General features: G+C 40.9%; 1 protein-coding gene across 2 annotated transcripts; it reads left to right on the top strand.

Annotated features, from left to right (window-relative positions):
- Window positions 1–5344: 5344 nt before the first annotated feature.
- LOC136432810 (protein STPG4-like) lies at window positions 5345–13445 on the top strand. Of its 2 annotated transcripts, none has more exons than XM_066424317.1 (7): window positions 5345–5631; window positions 8372–8443; window positions 9940–10197; window positions 10450–10514; window positions 10828–10879; window positions 11904–12011; window positions 12477–13445. In XM_066424317.1, exons 1-7 carry the CDS (start codon window positions 5542–5544, stop codon window positions 12597–12599), a joined length of 768 nt encoding a protein of 255 aa, XP_066280414.1. In that variant the 5' UTR covers window positions 5345–5541; the 3' UTR covers window positions 12600–13445. The 2 variants fall into 2 exon arrangements, with proteins under 2 accessions (XP_066280414.1, XP_066280413.1); XM_066424316.1 differs by lacking the exon at window positions 5345–5631 and adding an exon at window positions 7977–8254.
- Window positions 13446–13519: the final 74 nt, after the last annotated feature.

Genomic DNA, 13519 nt, shown 5'->3' with positions numbered 1-13519 from the left:
TATTGAAGTCCTTTACTGCATGTGCACATCAACTTGCACTTAATACTTACTCTGCCCTGTGCACATCAACTTGCACTTAATACTTACTCTGCCCTGTGAGTAGAACAGTTGTCTTTTAGCTTGGCTAGGACCAGAACATATACCAAGCTGAAAACTACACACCACCCAGAAAAAATATTTTTAAGCTTATGACTAACAGATGAACAATCCTAAGTAGGCCATCGAAATAAATCAGTCGTGTGAGAAAGGAAAACTACCAAAAGTGAAAGTGTGTTGAGAGTATAGCCTACAGAAAAGGCTATAAGACCTATAGCGTAGAAAAGAAAAATGCACCTTTTGAGAAGGACATGTTAAATCAAAATATGTTGTCCTAGAGACGTCACAGCCCTTAGCGTGATTGGGTCGAACCACTAACCTCGGAGGAAAGAGCAGCGTGAGTCATGACTACGTCCAACGGCACCATTCCAAAATAACGTAACCTTAGTATGGATAGGGTAAAATGGTTACATCCTGCAATTGTTAAGACCAAACAATACCGCAGACGCCGTGTATAGGGAGCCCTTGATTATAACCTAACGTACATACTTGAATTGCCGAGATCTCTCCAAGCGAACTCATTATGCCATGGACATTTATTGTAGATCTGTGTAACTACTATTGTTACGACCGGGAAAGCAAAGATGGCGTATGCGTGCCTGATTGCGCGTGCGTTCAAAAGCGCCACAACAGAACACAAGAGTTCGTAGACCTCATATCTCCATGAACTATTCTGTTTATGCAAATGACTTACACATTTACATAATTTATGCTTACACATGTCACAATATTGACAGTCCTATTATTTACCACTTAGATGAATCATGACGCATTTGCATTAATTATGCAAATTATGAATTTATTTACATAATTGGTATCTGTTGATGCTCCATTTGCCATTAACTACACATGTATTTGAGTCTTACGATTGAAAACACTGCAAACATAGTTTTATATTCTCCTTAGAAGATTTTTACAATAACGCCCCTGCAGTTCCAGAACAAGCTGCTAGGGGGCCCAAACCTACACCACTTCTTCATTACATCACAATCTGCCACCAAAAAAATCAAGACCATAGCATGTTCAGGTCCAAAGATAGAAAAAATCAAGTTCTGCTGCAGTACCAAGGTCACATACCAGGGGGCCCAAAAACGACCTTGAATTTTGGCTTCAGAACACCCGCCCACATACCAAATATCATTGTAATCCATCAAGAGGTTCTTGAGTTATGCTGCTTACAATAGTCCGGACACACAGACACACCCAAAACTATATCTCCATGTTTCATGGAGATAATAAGTAGACAAGGCACAAGGTTTTGAATCAATGGCTTTTGTTGTGTACGAAACATTTACAGCATTTTGTAATCATTCGCTTTTCGTGTCACAAAATAAAACGACATTCCTTCAACTTGAGGCCGCACATTCTGGGTAAATGGTCAAAGAACATTCACTAGAGCCATCGATGCGTGTGCTTTTTTCTTTCTTATTCCTCGAAACAGGAGACGTCCTTAACAAAGCACGAGATCTAGTGTGAAACGGAATGTCTGTTAACACAGGTATGCCTACACTCCGTGTCAAATAAGGACAGTGCTCGGATGTACGAACATTCAATGTGACATATGACTTTGCGCGCCGTTTAGCAACTAGAGGTTGAACTGACAGCTGTGCTATGTAGGAACACAAGGTGTCAATCTGATAATTCTCATCCACATTGGGTTTAGCATTGGTAAAGGCCGATCGTGACGACAGTGATGGCTAGCACACGAAGTTAGCCTCGATCCAAGGGCACACGCGCACACGACTATCAACCTAAACGCCTGGAAACGGGGTGTGGGGGCGGAGTTACCATTGAAATTGCAAAATATCCTCTTCCTGCTGTAGAATATCTACACAGTTTCAGACAAGGGGCCCGGTCACACGACAGGTTTAGGGCAACAAACTGAGGGCATCCTTGGGACAGTCATGGATGTGTCGTTCAGAATTCATGTCTTGTATAAGTTAAAGGTACTTAAGAGCTCTAGGGCATATCGTATCAAAAATATATAAATCATGCATCAGCATAGCATCTTGTTAAACTACATGAATATAGAGTCCATTCCAAGTCACCGCACGGGTGTTTTTTTCCATAGTTTAGAAGTGTCATTTTTTTGACATTTCATATACGTCGATGAAAGTTAGACAGCCAAGTAATATGATATACAATACACAATTTACTCAAGCAGCTTGGTATGTTTTTGTACTATCTTTCAGTGGCTGACGAAAGATAGTAAAAATATTGTGTAAAATAGTTCGCATATTAATATTTCAGCCCGAGTTGTGAATCAATCATAATAACTGATGTCACGTCAGATGACAGCCTAGCATCCCAGACTGCCGTCACGGCTCCGTAGACACCTGATAAATTTTAGATAGCCTTGATGGATTCTTCGAAACTAATTACATGGTCACTTTCCTGGTCTTCGATCGTGGATGGCGTTAATATGGCACCTTTTATTGGATTCGTTCCGCTGAAGTTGTGCGTTTTAAACCGTTCAATATTACCGGGAATGATAAGTGCCGGCAGGGGACCAGCCCTCAGCCCGTAGCTGTCACATCGCCGTCTAGTTATCCGCCAGGCTCTCAGATTGATGTGCTATGTACATGATGTAATCACTGCATGATGAAGGAATTGATGTTCGGTCGGCACCGCCAAGAGTCGCGACCTCTGGCGGCGGCATCGATCTCTGTCGGGCCTCCTGTCGGACAACATCGGCTTCTACACGCCGAGCCGTCCGCCGTCAGCGTCATATCCATTCATCATCGCACATACAGATAGATGATGGATTCGTTGTTTTATGCGTCCTTCTAGTCATGCGTCAAAAATGTAAAAACTATTTAAAAGAAACGAAAACAGAAAAAACGACCAAAAAACAAACTATTTAGAGATCTACTACGCAAAGTAAGTAAGCACCGTGGTATCATTCTCCAAGCAGAGGTTTCGGTCGAGTGGGGTAGGATTGTCCGGGATTTTTAACGTTTCTCTCCCTTCACGTTAAAAATCCCGTACACTCCTACCCCACTCGACCGAAACCGCTGCTTAGAGAAGACCGTGGTATACACACTAGTACTTCATATATCCAGGTGTTCAAGACAGTCTTAAAAACACCTCGATAACATAGTAGTACGTCAAAAACAATTACTCAAGAAACTGGATAAACTTTCGAAACAGTCAGACGTTTCAGACAGCATCCGCTATCTTTCGTCAGTGACGTCAGTAACTACTACAAGTAGTAGCTATCTTACTTTAAAAGTGGCGGTACCTGGCGGAATCATGAGAGTTGGCGTTACATCTGCTTGGATCAATTCGTCAATTCTTATCTGCCAACCACAAACACTCCAAGCAGATGTTAAGGTGGATTGTACCTTTTTCTTTGGGCTGTCAAAGAAGCCCGGCCCGGCCAGAAAACGCACTTCTCTAATGTTGTGAAGCACATTTTCAAGGAAGCTGCTCTTCCTCTGTTTTTGTAGTTCATCAAAACGCTGTGGGGTACAAGAACTAAGAAGAGGGGAGATGTCAAATATACATGTACCTTTTCATGTACAAGCGTTTTGAACAACTGCTTCTGGCTTCGAGCTTTCATAGACATAGCAGCCTTTGAGATTCTACTTGCCAAGAAATAAAGGTCCAAGCCTTTATAATACTTAACAGTAACCTTCTACAGCACCCCTAAAGGCATGCAGATGGTAGAACCTGAAAAATGGCAGCAAATATCGAACCGGATGACAGCTAGTGGTCGGACGTACCGCTTCCGTCAGTAAAGACAGCCCAGTTCCTGGAGCCCCAGATAGAAGGAAAAGAACTTCTGATGTAATTATCTTCGTTCTTCCGCTGGAAAAGGACAGTTGAGACGTAGGTTGTCTGACAGGTTCTGGGACGGCTGCCCAAGGCTTCCACCGTAAAATTACCATATTAGGAAACGTTGAGAGGGCCCAATGAAATCGATCGTGATTAGGTTGTGATGGAAACGGTTGCGACGTAACGAAATAAGAAGTAATTAGTTTACAAGTACGGAATGATTTACCCATTACACGGTCTCTAGCTCACTTTCAATTTTCAATGTGGTTACCTACTGTGGCGGCTATCCAAGGAAAGAGAAACTCACGGCCACTGAAATGTGTAAGGATTCGGCATTTGATAAGCAAAGCTCATTTGCGTTCAAAATTTTAATCTTATTGCAATCTTTAATGGTTCAATGTCAAATATGTGTAACAATTGCAAGGTGTTATGACTTCCCCCATAGATACTTTTATCTCGAAGCGAATGTTGAGGTTCTTTGCGTGCTGAAACCGACGTTTTCCTATCATAGCGTTTGTGTGGCGAATACGCACAGCTACAGGAACTCTGCATTATATACGAAAGACTTGGCACTTCTCTATACATCTGCTTGAGAAGTAACTTTGATGTTATTTTACGCCGAAAATAGCTGCGTTGGAGGTATTAGTCTTTTTGAAATTCTTTACTTGTGATCCGTGTCTAATCTCCAAGCAGATTTCCACGGTGCCAAAAGTCGTACAAGCTAGCAAGAGAAGCTCCAGTCAGCCAGAGAAGTTGTCAGGCACCGTCGGGTTGCAATAAAAATTCCTTCTGCCAGTTGGATACGGTCTTTGTAACCGTTGGGTCTGCTTGGAGACTAATCCGTGTCATGATGAAGTTAAGTGGATTTAGAAATGGCAACTGGTGAAAAATGGCGTCCACGTCCTTGGCACTTAAAAGTCTAGGCTATAGAGAGGGTATCAGTCACAAGAAAACATCTGTCAAAGTCTCAGCTATGTTGTTTTTAAAAACAACGTGAAGATGGCCTTCTTACAACACACAGACGGAGAAAAGAAATTCATACAAATATGTTATTTGGTAATGACAAGATTTCGCGAATATGAATTCATCAAATCGTGCAGTGATGTCGACAATATGTCCAGTCAGTCGGCCACGTAACGTTAGGTGGTAATAATTTCACATGTCTAAAAGTTAGGCCTGGAAAATACCACAAAAACGGTTAATTATGATCTATAACTGGAGCACAACCAGCTATATGTTTATCCATTGGCAAGAACAACTTTCCAAATGTAAGGCTTTTAATCTGTTAGGTCTAGAATAAACATTGCATATCATTCATTGCCGTCGCCGTTTGAATGTGTGGTAGCTATTGGCTAATATTTTCCTTCCAATGGAACAATAACATTTGGCATCGCCTAGCAACTCGCGTCAATTTCAACCCCGGTTCAGTGATAATGAACTGCTTTAGTGCCCTAGAGGGTATCACGTAGCAGTGAGACGTCAATGTTTAGGAGAACACAATCACATGTAGCATTCACCACGTCTTCAATCGAACTGGACGGTTCTTGAGAAAATTGAAATTCCTTCAAGTGAACCGTGGTGTTTCAAGAAACTTGAAAAGGGACGATGTTTTGTTAAGATGCAGCCGTGTTGTTCCGAACAGTTTAGGAAAACAGCGAGAGAAGAAAGATGTCGGCGCGCACGGCTTCTGCCCCGTCAACTACCTACGACAGCAGTCTGGAGCAGGTGACCATGGCGAGCGCCGCACCTATGAAGAAGGTAACGTTCTTACTTCTAAGGGCCCGGTCACTTCCGTCGCTCGATCACAGACATCATTGTAGACGATATACACAATCAAATCATCAGCTGTCTTGTTATTACGGAAACAGGCTGTCTTAGATCCTTTTCTGCGGTTGGTTCTGTCACAGCCTGCATAAAAACTCCACGGCATCAAAATCGTACGACGAATGTGCCCGCACCGTTAGTTGTGGTCACATTTATCGAACGGAGAATTATTTGTGGTCGGATCGATCTTCAGAGAGACCAAACACACCATCAAAAAGGGTCTACGACAGCCTGTTCCGTCACAAGACAACTAAATTTTGTACGACACAACCACGACTATCCTAATAATGCCTTCAACTCGCTGTCGTGAACCTACCGTACGCCGAATGTGACTGGGCTCTTCAATTGTACATGTAAATGCTAGAAAAACATCTATTTGTATTTGAACTAGAGGACGTACATCAAACCTGTGGCAAGTAGTCTTACAAAAATTGGTCAACAGCAGAAACACACCGTAAACTGACACCTAACATTGAATGTGTACAGCGAACGGTTAAACCATTCCCAGTGACGGTTGTGTTTAGACTCCGTGTCTTTCATATACACAAACATTGTCACCGTCTTTTGTGTGTTTTGTCCAAAGCTTGTCCGCCAATGTTTCGTAAACTAGCCCAATTCTTTTTCGGGTCGCGATTGGAGAAGATCTGCTGATCTTAAAGAAAAGGTATCCTATGTCTGAAGTCTGTTTTGGCAAGAGGATAAAGTCTGGGCAGTTCACAGTGTTACTTTGAACTAATGATGTTTGTAAGACTATTTATAGCTGAGGTCTCCAGGGCTCAAGATCTTGTGAAAATTCATTAAGACAATTCTCAGAGTTGCGCACTGATGCAAACCAACTGCGATGCGTCCCTTCAATCTTATGTTTCCCCCATTCTTGAGTTTAAGTTCCTCCTAAATGGACAAAGCACAAAGATGAGAAAACTCAGTATACACTTAAAACAGTTGGTGATATTTGTGATTATGTTAAATTCAGTTTGAATGTCGGTGACTTGTATGCAGGACACTTGTCGACTCAAATTGACATAATTTGTTAGCCTCTACCAGGCTCGACAGGTCGCTCGAAAAATAGTAGAAATTGGCCAAATAGACGGATAACATGCCAGAGAGGTTAGTCCGCTAAAGGAGTAAAGTTTGCGACCTACGGATGTATCTTGCAAATACTCTGAATACTTCAAATAAAAAAAAAAAGATTTTAAAATGTCTATTCAAGATGAAAACTACATCTACGAAAGCGTTTAAATCATTCCGGAGTTTTTTCTTGTTGTTGCATTTACTGTCTTGTGAAAGGCTAGTTCATGACGGACATGATATTTTTGCAAGGCCATGTTTAGAACGCGCACTTGTACAGCGTCAACAAACAAGTTATCATATATCAACTAGTGAAAGGGCTTTTAGTCTTTACTTTCTACTGTAGTGAAAACAATATCTTAGTTGGGTCTTGTGTTACAACTCAGTTTAGCAACTTTAGCTTATAGTTATAGTTACTTGTTTAGTCTGTTTATACTTTGTATTGAGCGTAAAGAACATGTACAGTGGTTCTTGGTAGAAAATGTTTGAGAATTCAACTATATATACACTAAAATTGTGTGGTGCTAAACAAAGTTAGATTGGAAATTTTTGATTACCTGAAAAGACTAAAAGACTTGCAGTTTGAAAGCGCAATGCTTCGCCAATGTTGTACAGTGTCCTCCTTTGGATTTATCTGCTTGTCATTTGTAGTTTTGAAATACGCTGCGGTTTCAAGAAAGTTGCTAGGGGTCAAGATTTATGATGACTTCTTCCTCAAACCAAGAAGGTTAAAAAATCATTTTTAACCTCCTTGCTCAGACCAAGGTTAGAGCACAATGCAAAACTATGAACCTCTATTCACAGTGAGTTATTCTATTCACAAACAATTACTAGTAAGCTATTAGAAGAAGCACGCGAGGAAACATATATAACTCGACGTGGGAGGTATAAAAAGTAACAACAAGTTGTCAACCTTGTATTTGCCACGCCTGTGTAGAACTAACACTTGAACTGTCGATGACGTTATGACTTTGTACATATAGAGATAGTGAGACAGCGCGGGCGATTCCATTTCCTGCGGCCCCCGATTCCGGACTCAGCTTTCCGAGGTTTGATTATTGAATACACCTGTCTTCAAACCACCTGGCGCACTGTGCCTGTCACTCAACGTTCGTTCAACCCTGTCGTACGACATCAAACCCTGTAATCAAGCCTTTAAAGCTTTCTAACCTACCCACCCCTCCCATACTCGTTCAACAAGCCCTGCTAGACCCGCATACATACATGCATACATGTATGCAAATGATACTGCCTATTGTGTTACCACCGTTGCCACGGACGCCCTGACCGGACAAAGAAACCCGTTTTGTGAGCCACCACGGAAGTGTGGGGAAGCCACGAGTTGGTATTCATGTAAGGGTGGACACTAGAGGGAGGGGGTACCAAAATGTCTGCTACCGGGTCGCATCCCAGCCGGGCCCCGACTAGGGAACGGTCGGGGTCGGTCATGACGAAAGACACCATCGCTACAGACATCGAGTCTGGGAAGGTAAGATTAGTAACGACTCAAACAGGTGTGTCTAAACGTTAGACTGAGCAATCATCGTGTTGTTGTGGTATAACGTAGCACGGACTAATCCTACCCCTTTATTCCCTGTTCTCACAGAGAAAGAAGAGCGAAAACATGATGTGGGAAGGGCCGAGGTCTGGCCGAGAGTGGTGGCGTTCTTGGTTGAAGGTACGTGAGTTGAGCCATGAAATATGGCGTTAAACTCGAGGGATATCGACAGATTTGTTCAGAGTATATGTTGACCTCGAGTATTTGCCATTCCAACAATTGGGGTGCAGTGGGGTGGATATCAGACCCCTCTCAGTTAGTCCACAAACTAGCAGTTAACCACTATAACCATAAGTTTTATGCTGGTTGTAAAACAAAGGGAACATTAAACAACGTTTGTGTGTATAAGGCGTTTCTTCTTATGTAATTTTCACGCCTTATTGAACTATATGTCAATCCTCTCCAGATTAAGTTGTTTACTTTACTTCTTAACTGAACCCCTCGACACACTACGACGGACCAGCAAATACCTTCCTTAAGGCGTTTAACACCTTGGCTTACTCAACTCAAGTAGAAAGTTAGACACTTTCGTACTTCTTCGTGTCACCAGTGCATTTTGCTTCTCCATTTAACGACAATTATTCACAGAATAGCCCTCTCGAAGTATTAGTTCTTGTCGCAATCAACAATACCATTAGTTATATGTTGGCCTCGTTGCTATGTTGCTAAATTTTGGAGGTCAACAATTGAAAAGCTAAGAGACGACATTTGCTTCGCGTTGAACTAAAACATGCAAAGAAAGCTGTCCTCAAGATGTTTGATATAAGAAAAGACAAGTTGAAAACAAACAAGTTAGACGAAAATGATCTAGATTTTCGTTAAGTATCTACCACGTTCTCGCCTATGTTACTATCACAACGGAGGTAAATATTAGCTGTCTAAATGTGTTTGATTTCTTTTTGTGACCGTTTCTATATCAAATAGTAGCTAGGTCCGAATTCAAGTGATATGGCCATCAAATGTGTTCTGACTGATTTTTAATGCCGTAGATGTCGGCAGGTAAAACAAAGACCACCTAATCTTTATATTTGGTTGCAAATAACCTAAATACAGTTTGACATTTGAAGTAAATAGCTCTGAAAAAAATAGCAAAATGAACAGTCATTCACATGTAGATTTAATACTTAAAATCATGGATGTATACTCGTCATACAGAAAGAGTATAGACTGCCAAGTTTAGAATGGTCCTTATCGTTAGTTATTCTTTACATCGATGAAGGTTGGAGGCGTATTTTTTTGTTTTGCTTGTGATGTTGTCGGATTTTGGCGCCAAAAACTGGAAATATTCTGAAGACCGAAATTATACCTAATGTTTCCATTTGTAGCAATTTCTCAAGAACATTGTTTGTCATTCTCTCACATTTCAAGTGTTTATGTACAGCGGACGACAACCAGCACTTTACCTGTTTAGGTAGTCAGGACCAAAACAAAAGCTGATTTGTTAACAAGTCAAATCTCAGGTTTTCAAAACGTTCGTGCGACGCAACAACGTCACCTTTGAAGCTGTGAATATCGCACGGAAAATTCATGTTCAGAAAATATTCAGTTTTCATAGTTCCGATCCAATTGGGATTTGAACAAACTAAAAACGCTTGAATGTTAATTCTCTACCACAGGAAACTCCGGTGCCAGGAACGTACGAATCTCGTGACTTTCTCGAGGACCAAGAGCTGAACCCGGTGCCCATCACCTACAACTTCAAGAACGAGGGGCGGAAAAAAGACGCGGACGTGCTGAGACGGGGAGACACGCTCCTCCCCGGGGCCTACAACCTTAAAGACTTTCTGTACCCCATGCAGAAGTCTCTGCACACCTACTCCTTCAAGAACTCCAACAGAGATAACAACAGGGTTCTCATAGGGGTCAGGGATAAGGTAAGGATAAACCTTGATGTTCACGTTCAACAGAAAGAAAACATTCTAGATATTTCGCACTTTCAGAAGTGTTGAGTGTCCACCGCTGTTATACTAGTTTCTGTATTTTTCTAATATCTCGCAAAGATTCATTTTGGAAACCGCAAAGATTAAGCAATGAAGATCTGAAGACAGATTCTGTCAAAGTCAGAACAAGTTAAAAGATCTTTAGGAAACATTTAACATTGTAGGATTTTTGTTGCACATTCACAGGACCACAGAGTTGCCCCATGGGAGTATGAGACGAGATTCCCTCCTGTCCAGAAGTCTGGCTCAAAGTAAGAATTAAGAAATGTCTTTTTACATCTTTTAGATATCAAAACATATATCGCTTGACGTTTTCTTGATTTCCTGTAAAGTACCGCACCCACTTGTTGCAAATCCGTGTTTAGCAGTTCTTATAAATTCTATGAACGATTAGATGACTACTTGGTAGTATTTTGTAACCATGTTCTGTCAGATCACTGCGTATTTAATATGTACTCCACAATTCAATAACACAGTTTATCAAATGTCGAATGTGTTTTGATCGTCACAGCAAGAGTGGTACACTCAGCAAACACTTTTTTAATGATATTGTGTTCTTTGCAGACACTCGATGTTCCGTTCAAGTAGTCAGAGGGTACCCAAGTATTTCGTCCCGGTACGTACATAAACTTTGTTCTTGTTGTTGTTGTTGTTGTTCAGACACAGTGGTAAATGTAATATGAACTCCTACATTAGCATGTTACACGTTCGAAAGAACTTGGTTGATCCCTATACCATTAGAAAACGTGGAAAATACTTAAAGCACTACATGTATCTTAAGATATATCTATGAGCGGTAGTAAAACGTTTTAAGCTAAACTTCAAAATAAACAAAAAGGTAGACAAGAACATCTTTAAAATGTTACAGAGTTGCAAACTAGGATCACTGCAGAAGAAATATGATTGGATTTTGCTAATTTCATGGGTACTTACACTAATTTTTAAAAGATTAAACCACAAGATCCATTGTCACCCAAACTGCCGGTGAAATACAGTCACCGTAGTCAGGTTGCAAGTAGGCGTCGTCCTTGGATACCGGGGTAGGCTGGAGGCAAAAACAGGCCACATTTGAATAAGGGACAAAGCGTGGAACTCAAACGGAGTATCCATTTCGGACGGCTCTTTGTCCGGAAGGGTTTTTAATCTATACGCTCCCTCGCAGCGTACAAAGAAAACAGAGTAACAATGTTCATGTAGGTCAGAGAAGGGCCTCTCCGTCTGTATAATTCATTTACGTCCTTTTTGTTGGGGGTCACGGTCGATTGGGACTATTTCATTTAGGAGTGTCGCCAGGGGTGCAGACGTCATTTTTCCTGTAGGAACAAATCTTTTCAAAGAATATGGTGAGAATTGAGCGAGAACGGCTGACAAGTAATTCTGTAAGGGTACATAAGTGAATCATACGTTAGTTAAAATAGATATGTACATGACATGGAGGTGAAAATGCGCCAGACCAAGGACGCATCAGTAACATTGTAGAACTTTTTTGCTCTTTAGTTGAATAAATGCGACCCAGTTAAAGTTACTATTTATGAACAGGCGAAACAATGGAGACAAAATAGTCACAACTGCTTCGGCTAGAAGATTCTCTTTAAAGTGTTTCTGATAAGATTCTTATTTTTTCCCTTCCCTCATAACAGAAGGACGGCCCGGGCCCAGGCGACTATGAGTACCGCCCGCCCTCCACCGCCAAGACGGTCACGTCCAGTTTCCGGTCCAGGACACCGCGATTCCCTACCTCACACACCGTACGTACACGTCATACTTTGACTGAACTTAAAAAAGAAAGAAAGAATAGGAGATGAATAACAGTGAAGGGTAGACTAGGACTGTTTGGTGGATGTGTTAAGATGGTGGATCGTTTTAACATGTAGGACATTAGAACCAAAACAGGGCACAGGCAAGTTGATGTGAACAAGGTACAACATAAGGAAACGAAGAAATTGATCTAGAAAAAGGCAAAACGTTTAACGTTATCTACGCATACAACATTTCCTGGTTTAACCCCAGGAGCTTTTAGACCCGTAGCTATATATAGGACAAAAAGGGATGTTGTTGACTGGAAGAGGGTTTAAGAATAGTGCAGTATTTTCCTCTACTTATCATTGACACTGAAAGTTTTGCCTATTGCTCCATTTTACTATTCCCATAATTTCTATGAAAATGTGTGGAGAATTCTCTCATCTTCGTCGCCTGTTCTTTACATTTTACAGAAGGTGCCTGGCCCCGGATCGTACCAGTCGACCTACCAGTACCCGAAACAGCCCGCAACTGTGTCGAAGATGGGACGCCATCACGGGCTCTTCTTCACCAATAGTTTTGACGTCGTGGTCTAAATATTCCGGCAGCTAAAGGGATACGTGACTTGTAGTATTATCAAACCAAACGGTACAGTACACCAAAGACGTGGTAAACTGTGCCGGGATAACTCTATAGTATGCATAACTTATAACGTTGTATGAACTGAACTTCCTTACTAAGGCCAAGCCTTAAGACATTTTGTTTTAGGTACAGATACTTAAGAAAACATCGACTAAACGTTCTGATATCACTATACCGTAACCAAAGTTAGTTTAGGAACAAATAAAAGGGCCAAACTTGTGATTAGTTCGAGTATCACATACGGCTAGAAGATAGAGAAATACATGCAATTATTCTTAGTATTAATGCGGTACTATTTGCTATGATTGGCAATTTGGTATATACAAGATTTGTTCATAGTTCTAGGAGTTGGAACCTCTTGTGTTACTTGCCGACCTTTAAGTCTATATTTTGAGGTTTTATTGAAGAGGGCTGTTCCATTTAAGATATTAGGGAAGGAGCAGACTGGAAGGGGCATGGTCAGAAAAATGATGTTGGAAAAATATAATGGAAAAGTAATTTCTACCCCTTCCTCGTGTCTTATAATGGACTGATTTAAGCCATTTCCAAACCTGCATTTGGCTGCTAAACTATACTTTTCGTATTATTATTTTATTTGTGAAAGAAAATGGATTTAATTTTCTTTGCTGTGAATGCTGCTACACTTGATACGTTTTTTTGTTGCTGTGTGTTATATAGTTACAATGTGCACACACTCAATGATAGTATTATTGTGGACCTTATCTTATGTTGAAAAGTTTTTTTCTACACCATAGATATTTCTGTACATTGATTTCTAATAAAAATATCCATACAGTGAACTGTTGTGTGGGGGTGTTGTATTTCATGATGCTTTGTCTTTGTTACATATTAATTAGTTGAGGAAACTTTTCAA

This window comes from Branchiostoma lanceolatum, chromosome 4 (genome assembly GCF_035083965.1).
Source record: "Branchiostoma lanceolatum isolate klBraLanc5 chromosome 4, klBraLanc5.hap2, whole genome shotgun sequence".
Classification (NCBI taxonomy): Eukaryota; Metazoa; Chordata; class Leptocardii; order Amphioxiformes; family Branchiostomatidae; genus Branchiostoma; species Branchiostoma lanceolatum.
The sequence above is the reverse complement of the archived record's forward strand: the minus strand, read 5'-3'. Positions and strand labels throughout refer to the sequence as shown.

What these genes read in the sequence shown, in the direction of transcription:
- LOC136432810 (XM_066424316.1), top strand. Translation starts at nt 8,153, where the DNA reads ATGTCTGCTACCGGGTCGCATCCCAGCCGGGCCCCGACTAGGGAACGG. An exon ending in GGTGGCGTTCTTGGTTGAAG is followed by an intron (nt 8,444 to 9,939) that starts GTACGTGAGTTG and finishes TCTCTACCACAG; the next exon opens with GAAACTCCGGTGCCAGGAAC. An exon ending in TCATAGGGGTCAGGGATAAG is followed by an intron (nt 10,198 to 10,449) that starts GTAAGGATAAAC and finishes GCACATTCACAG; the next exon opens with GACCACAGAGTTGCCCCATG.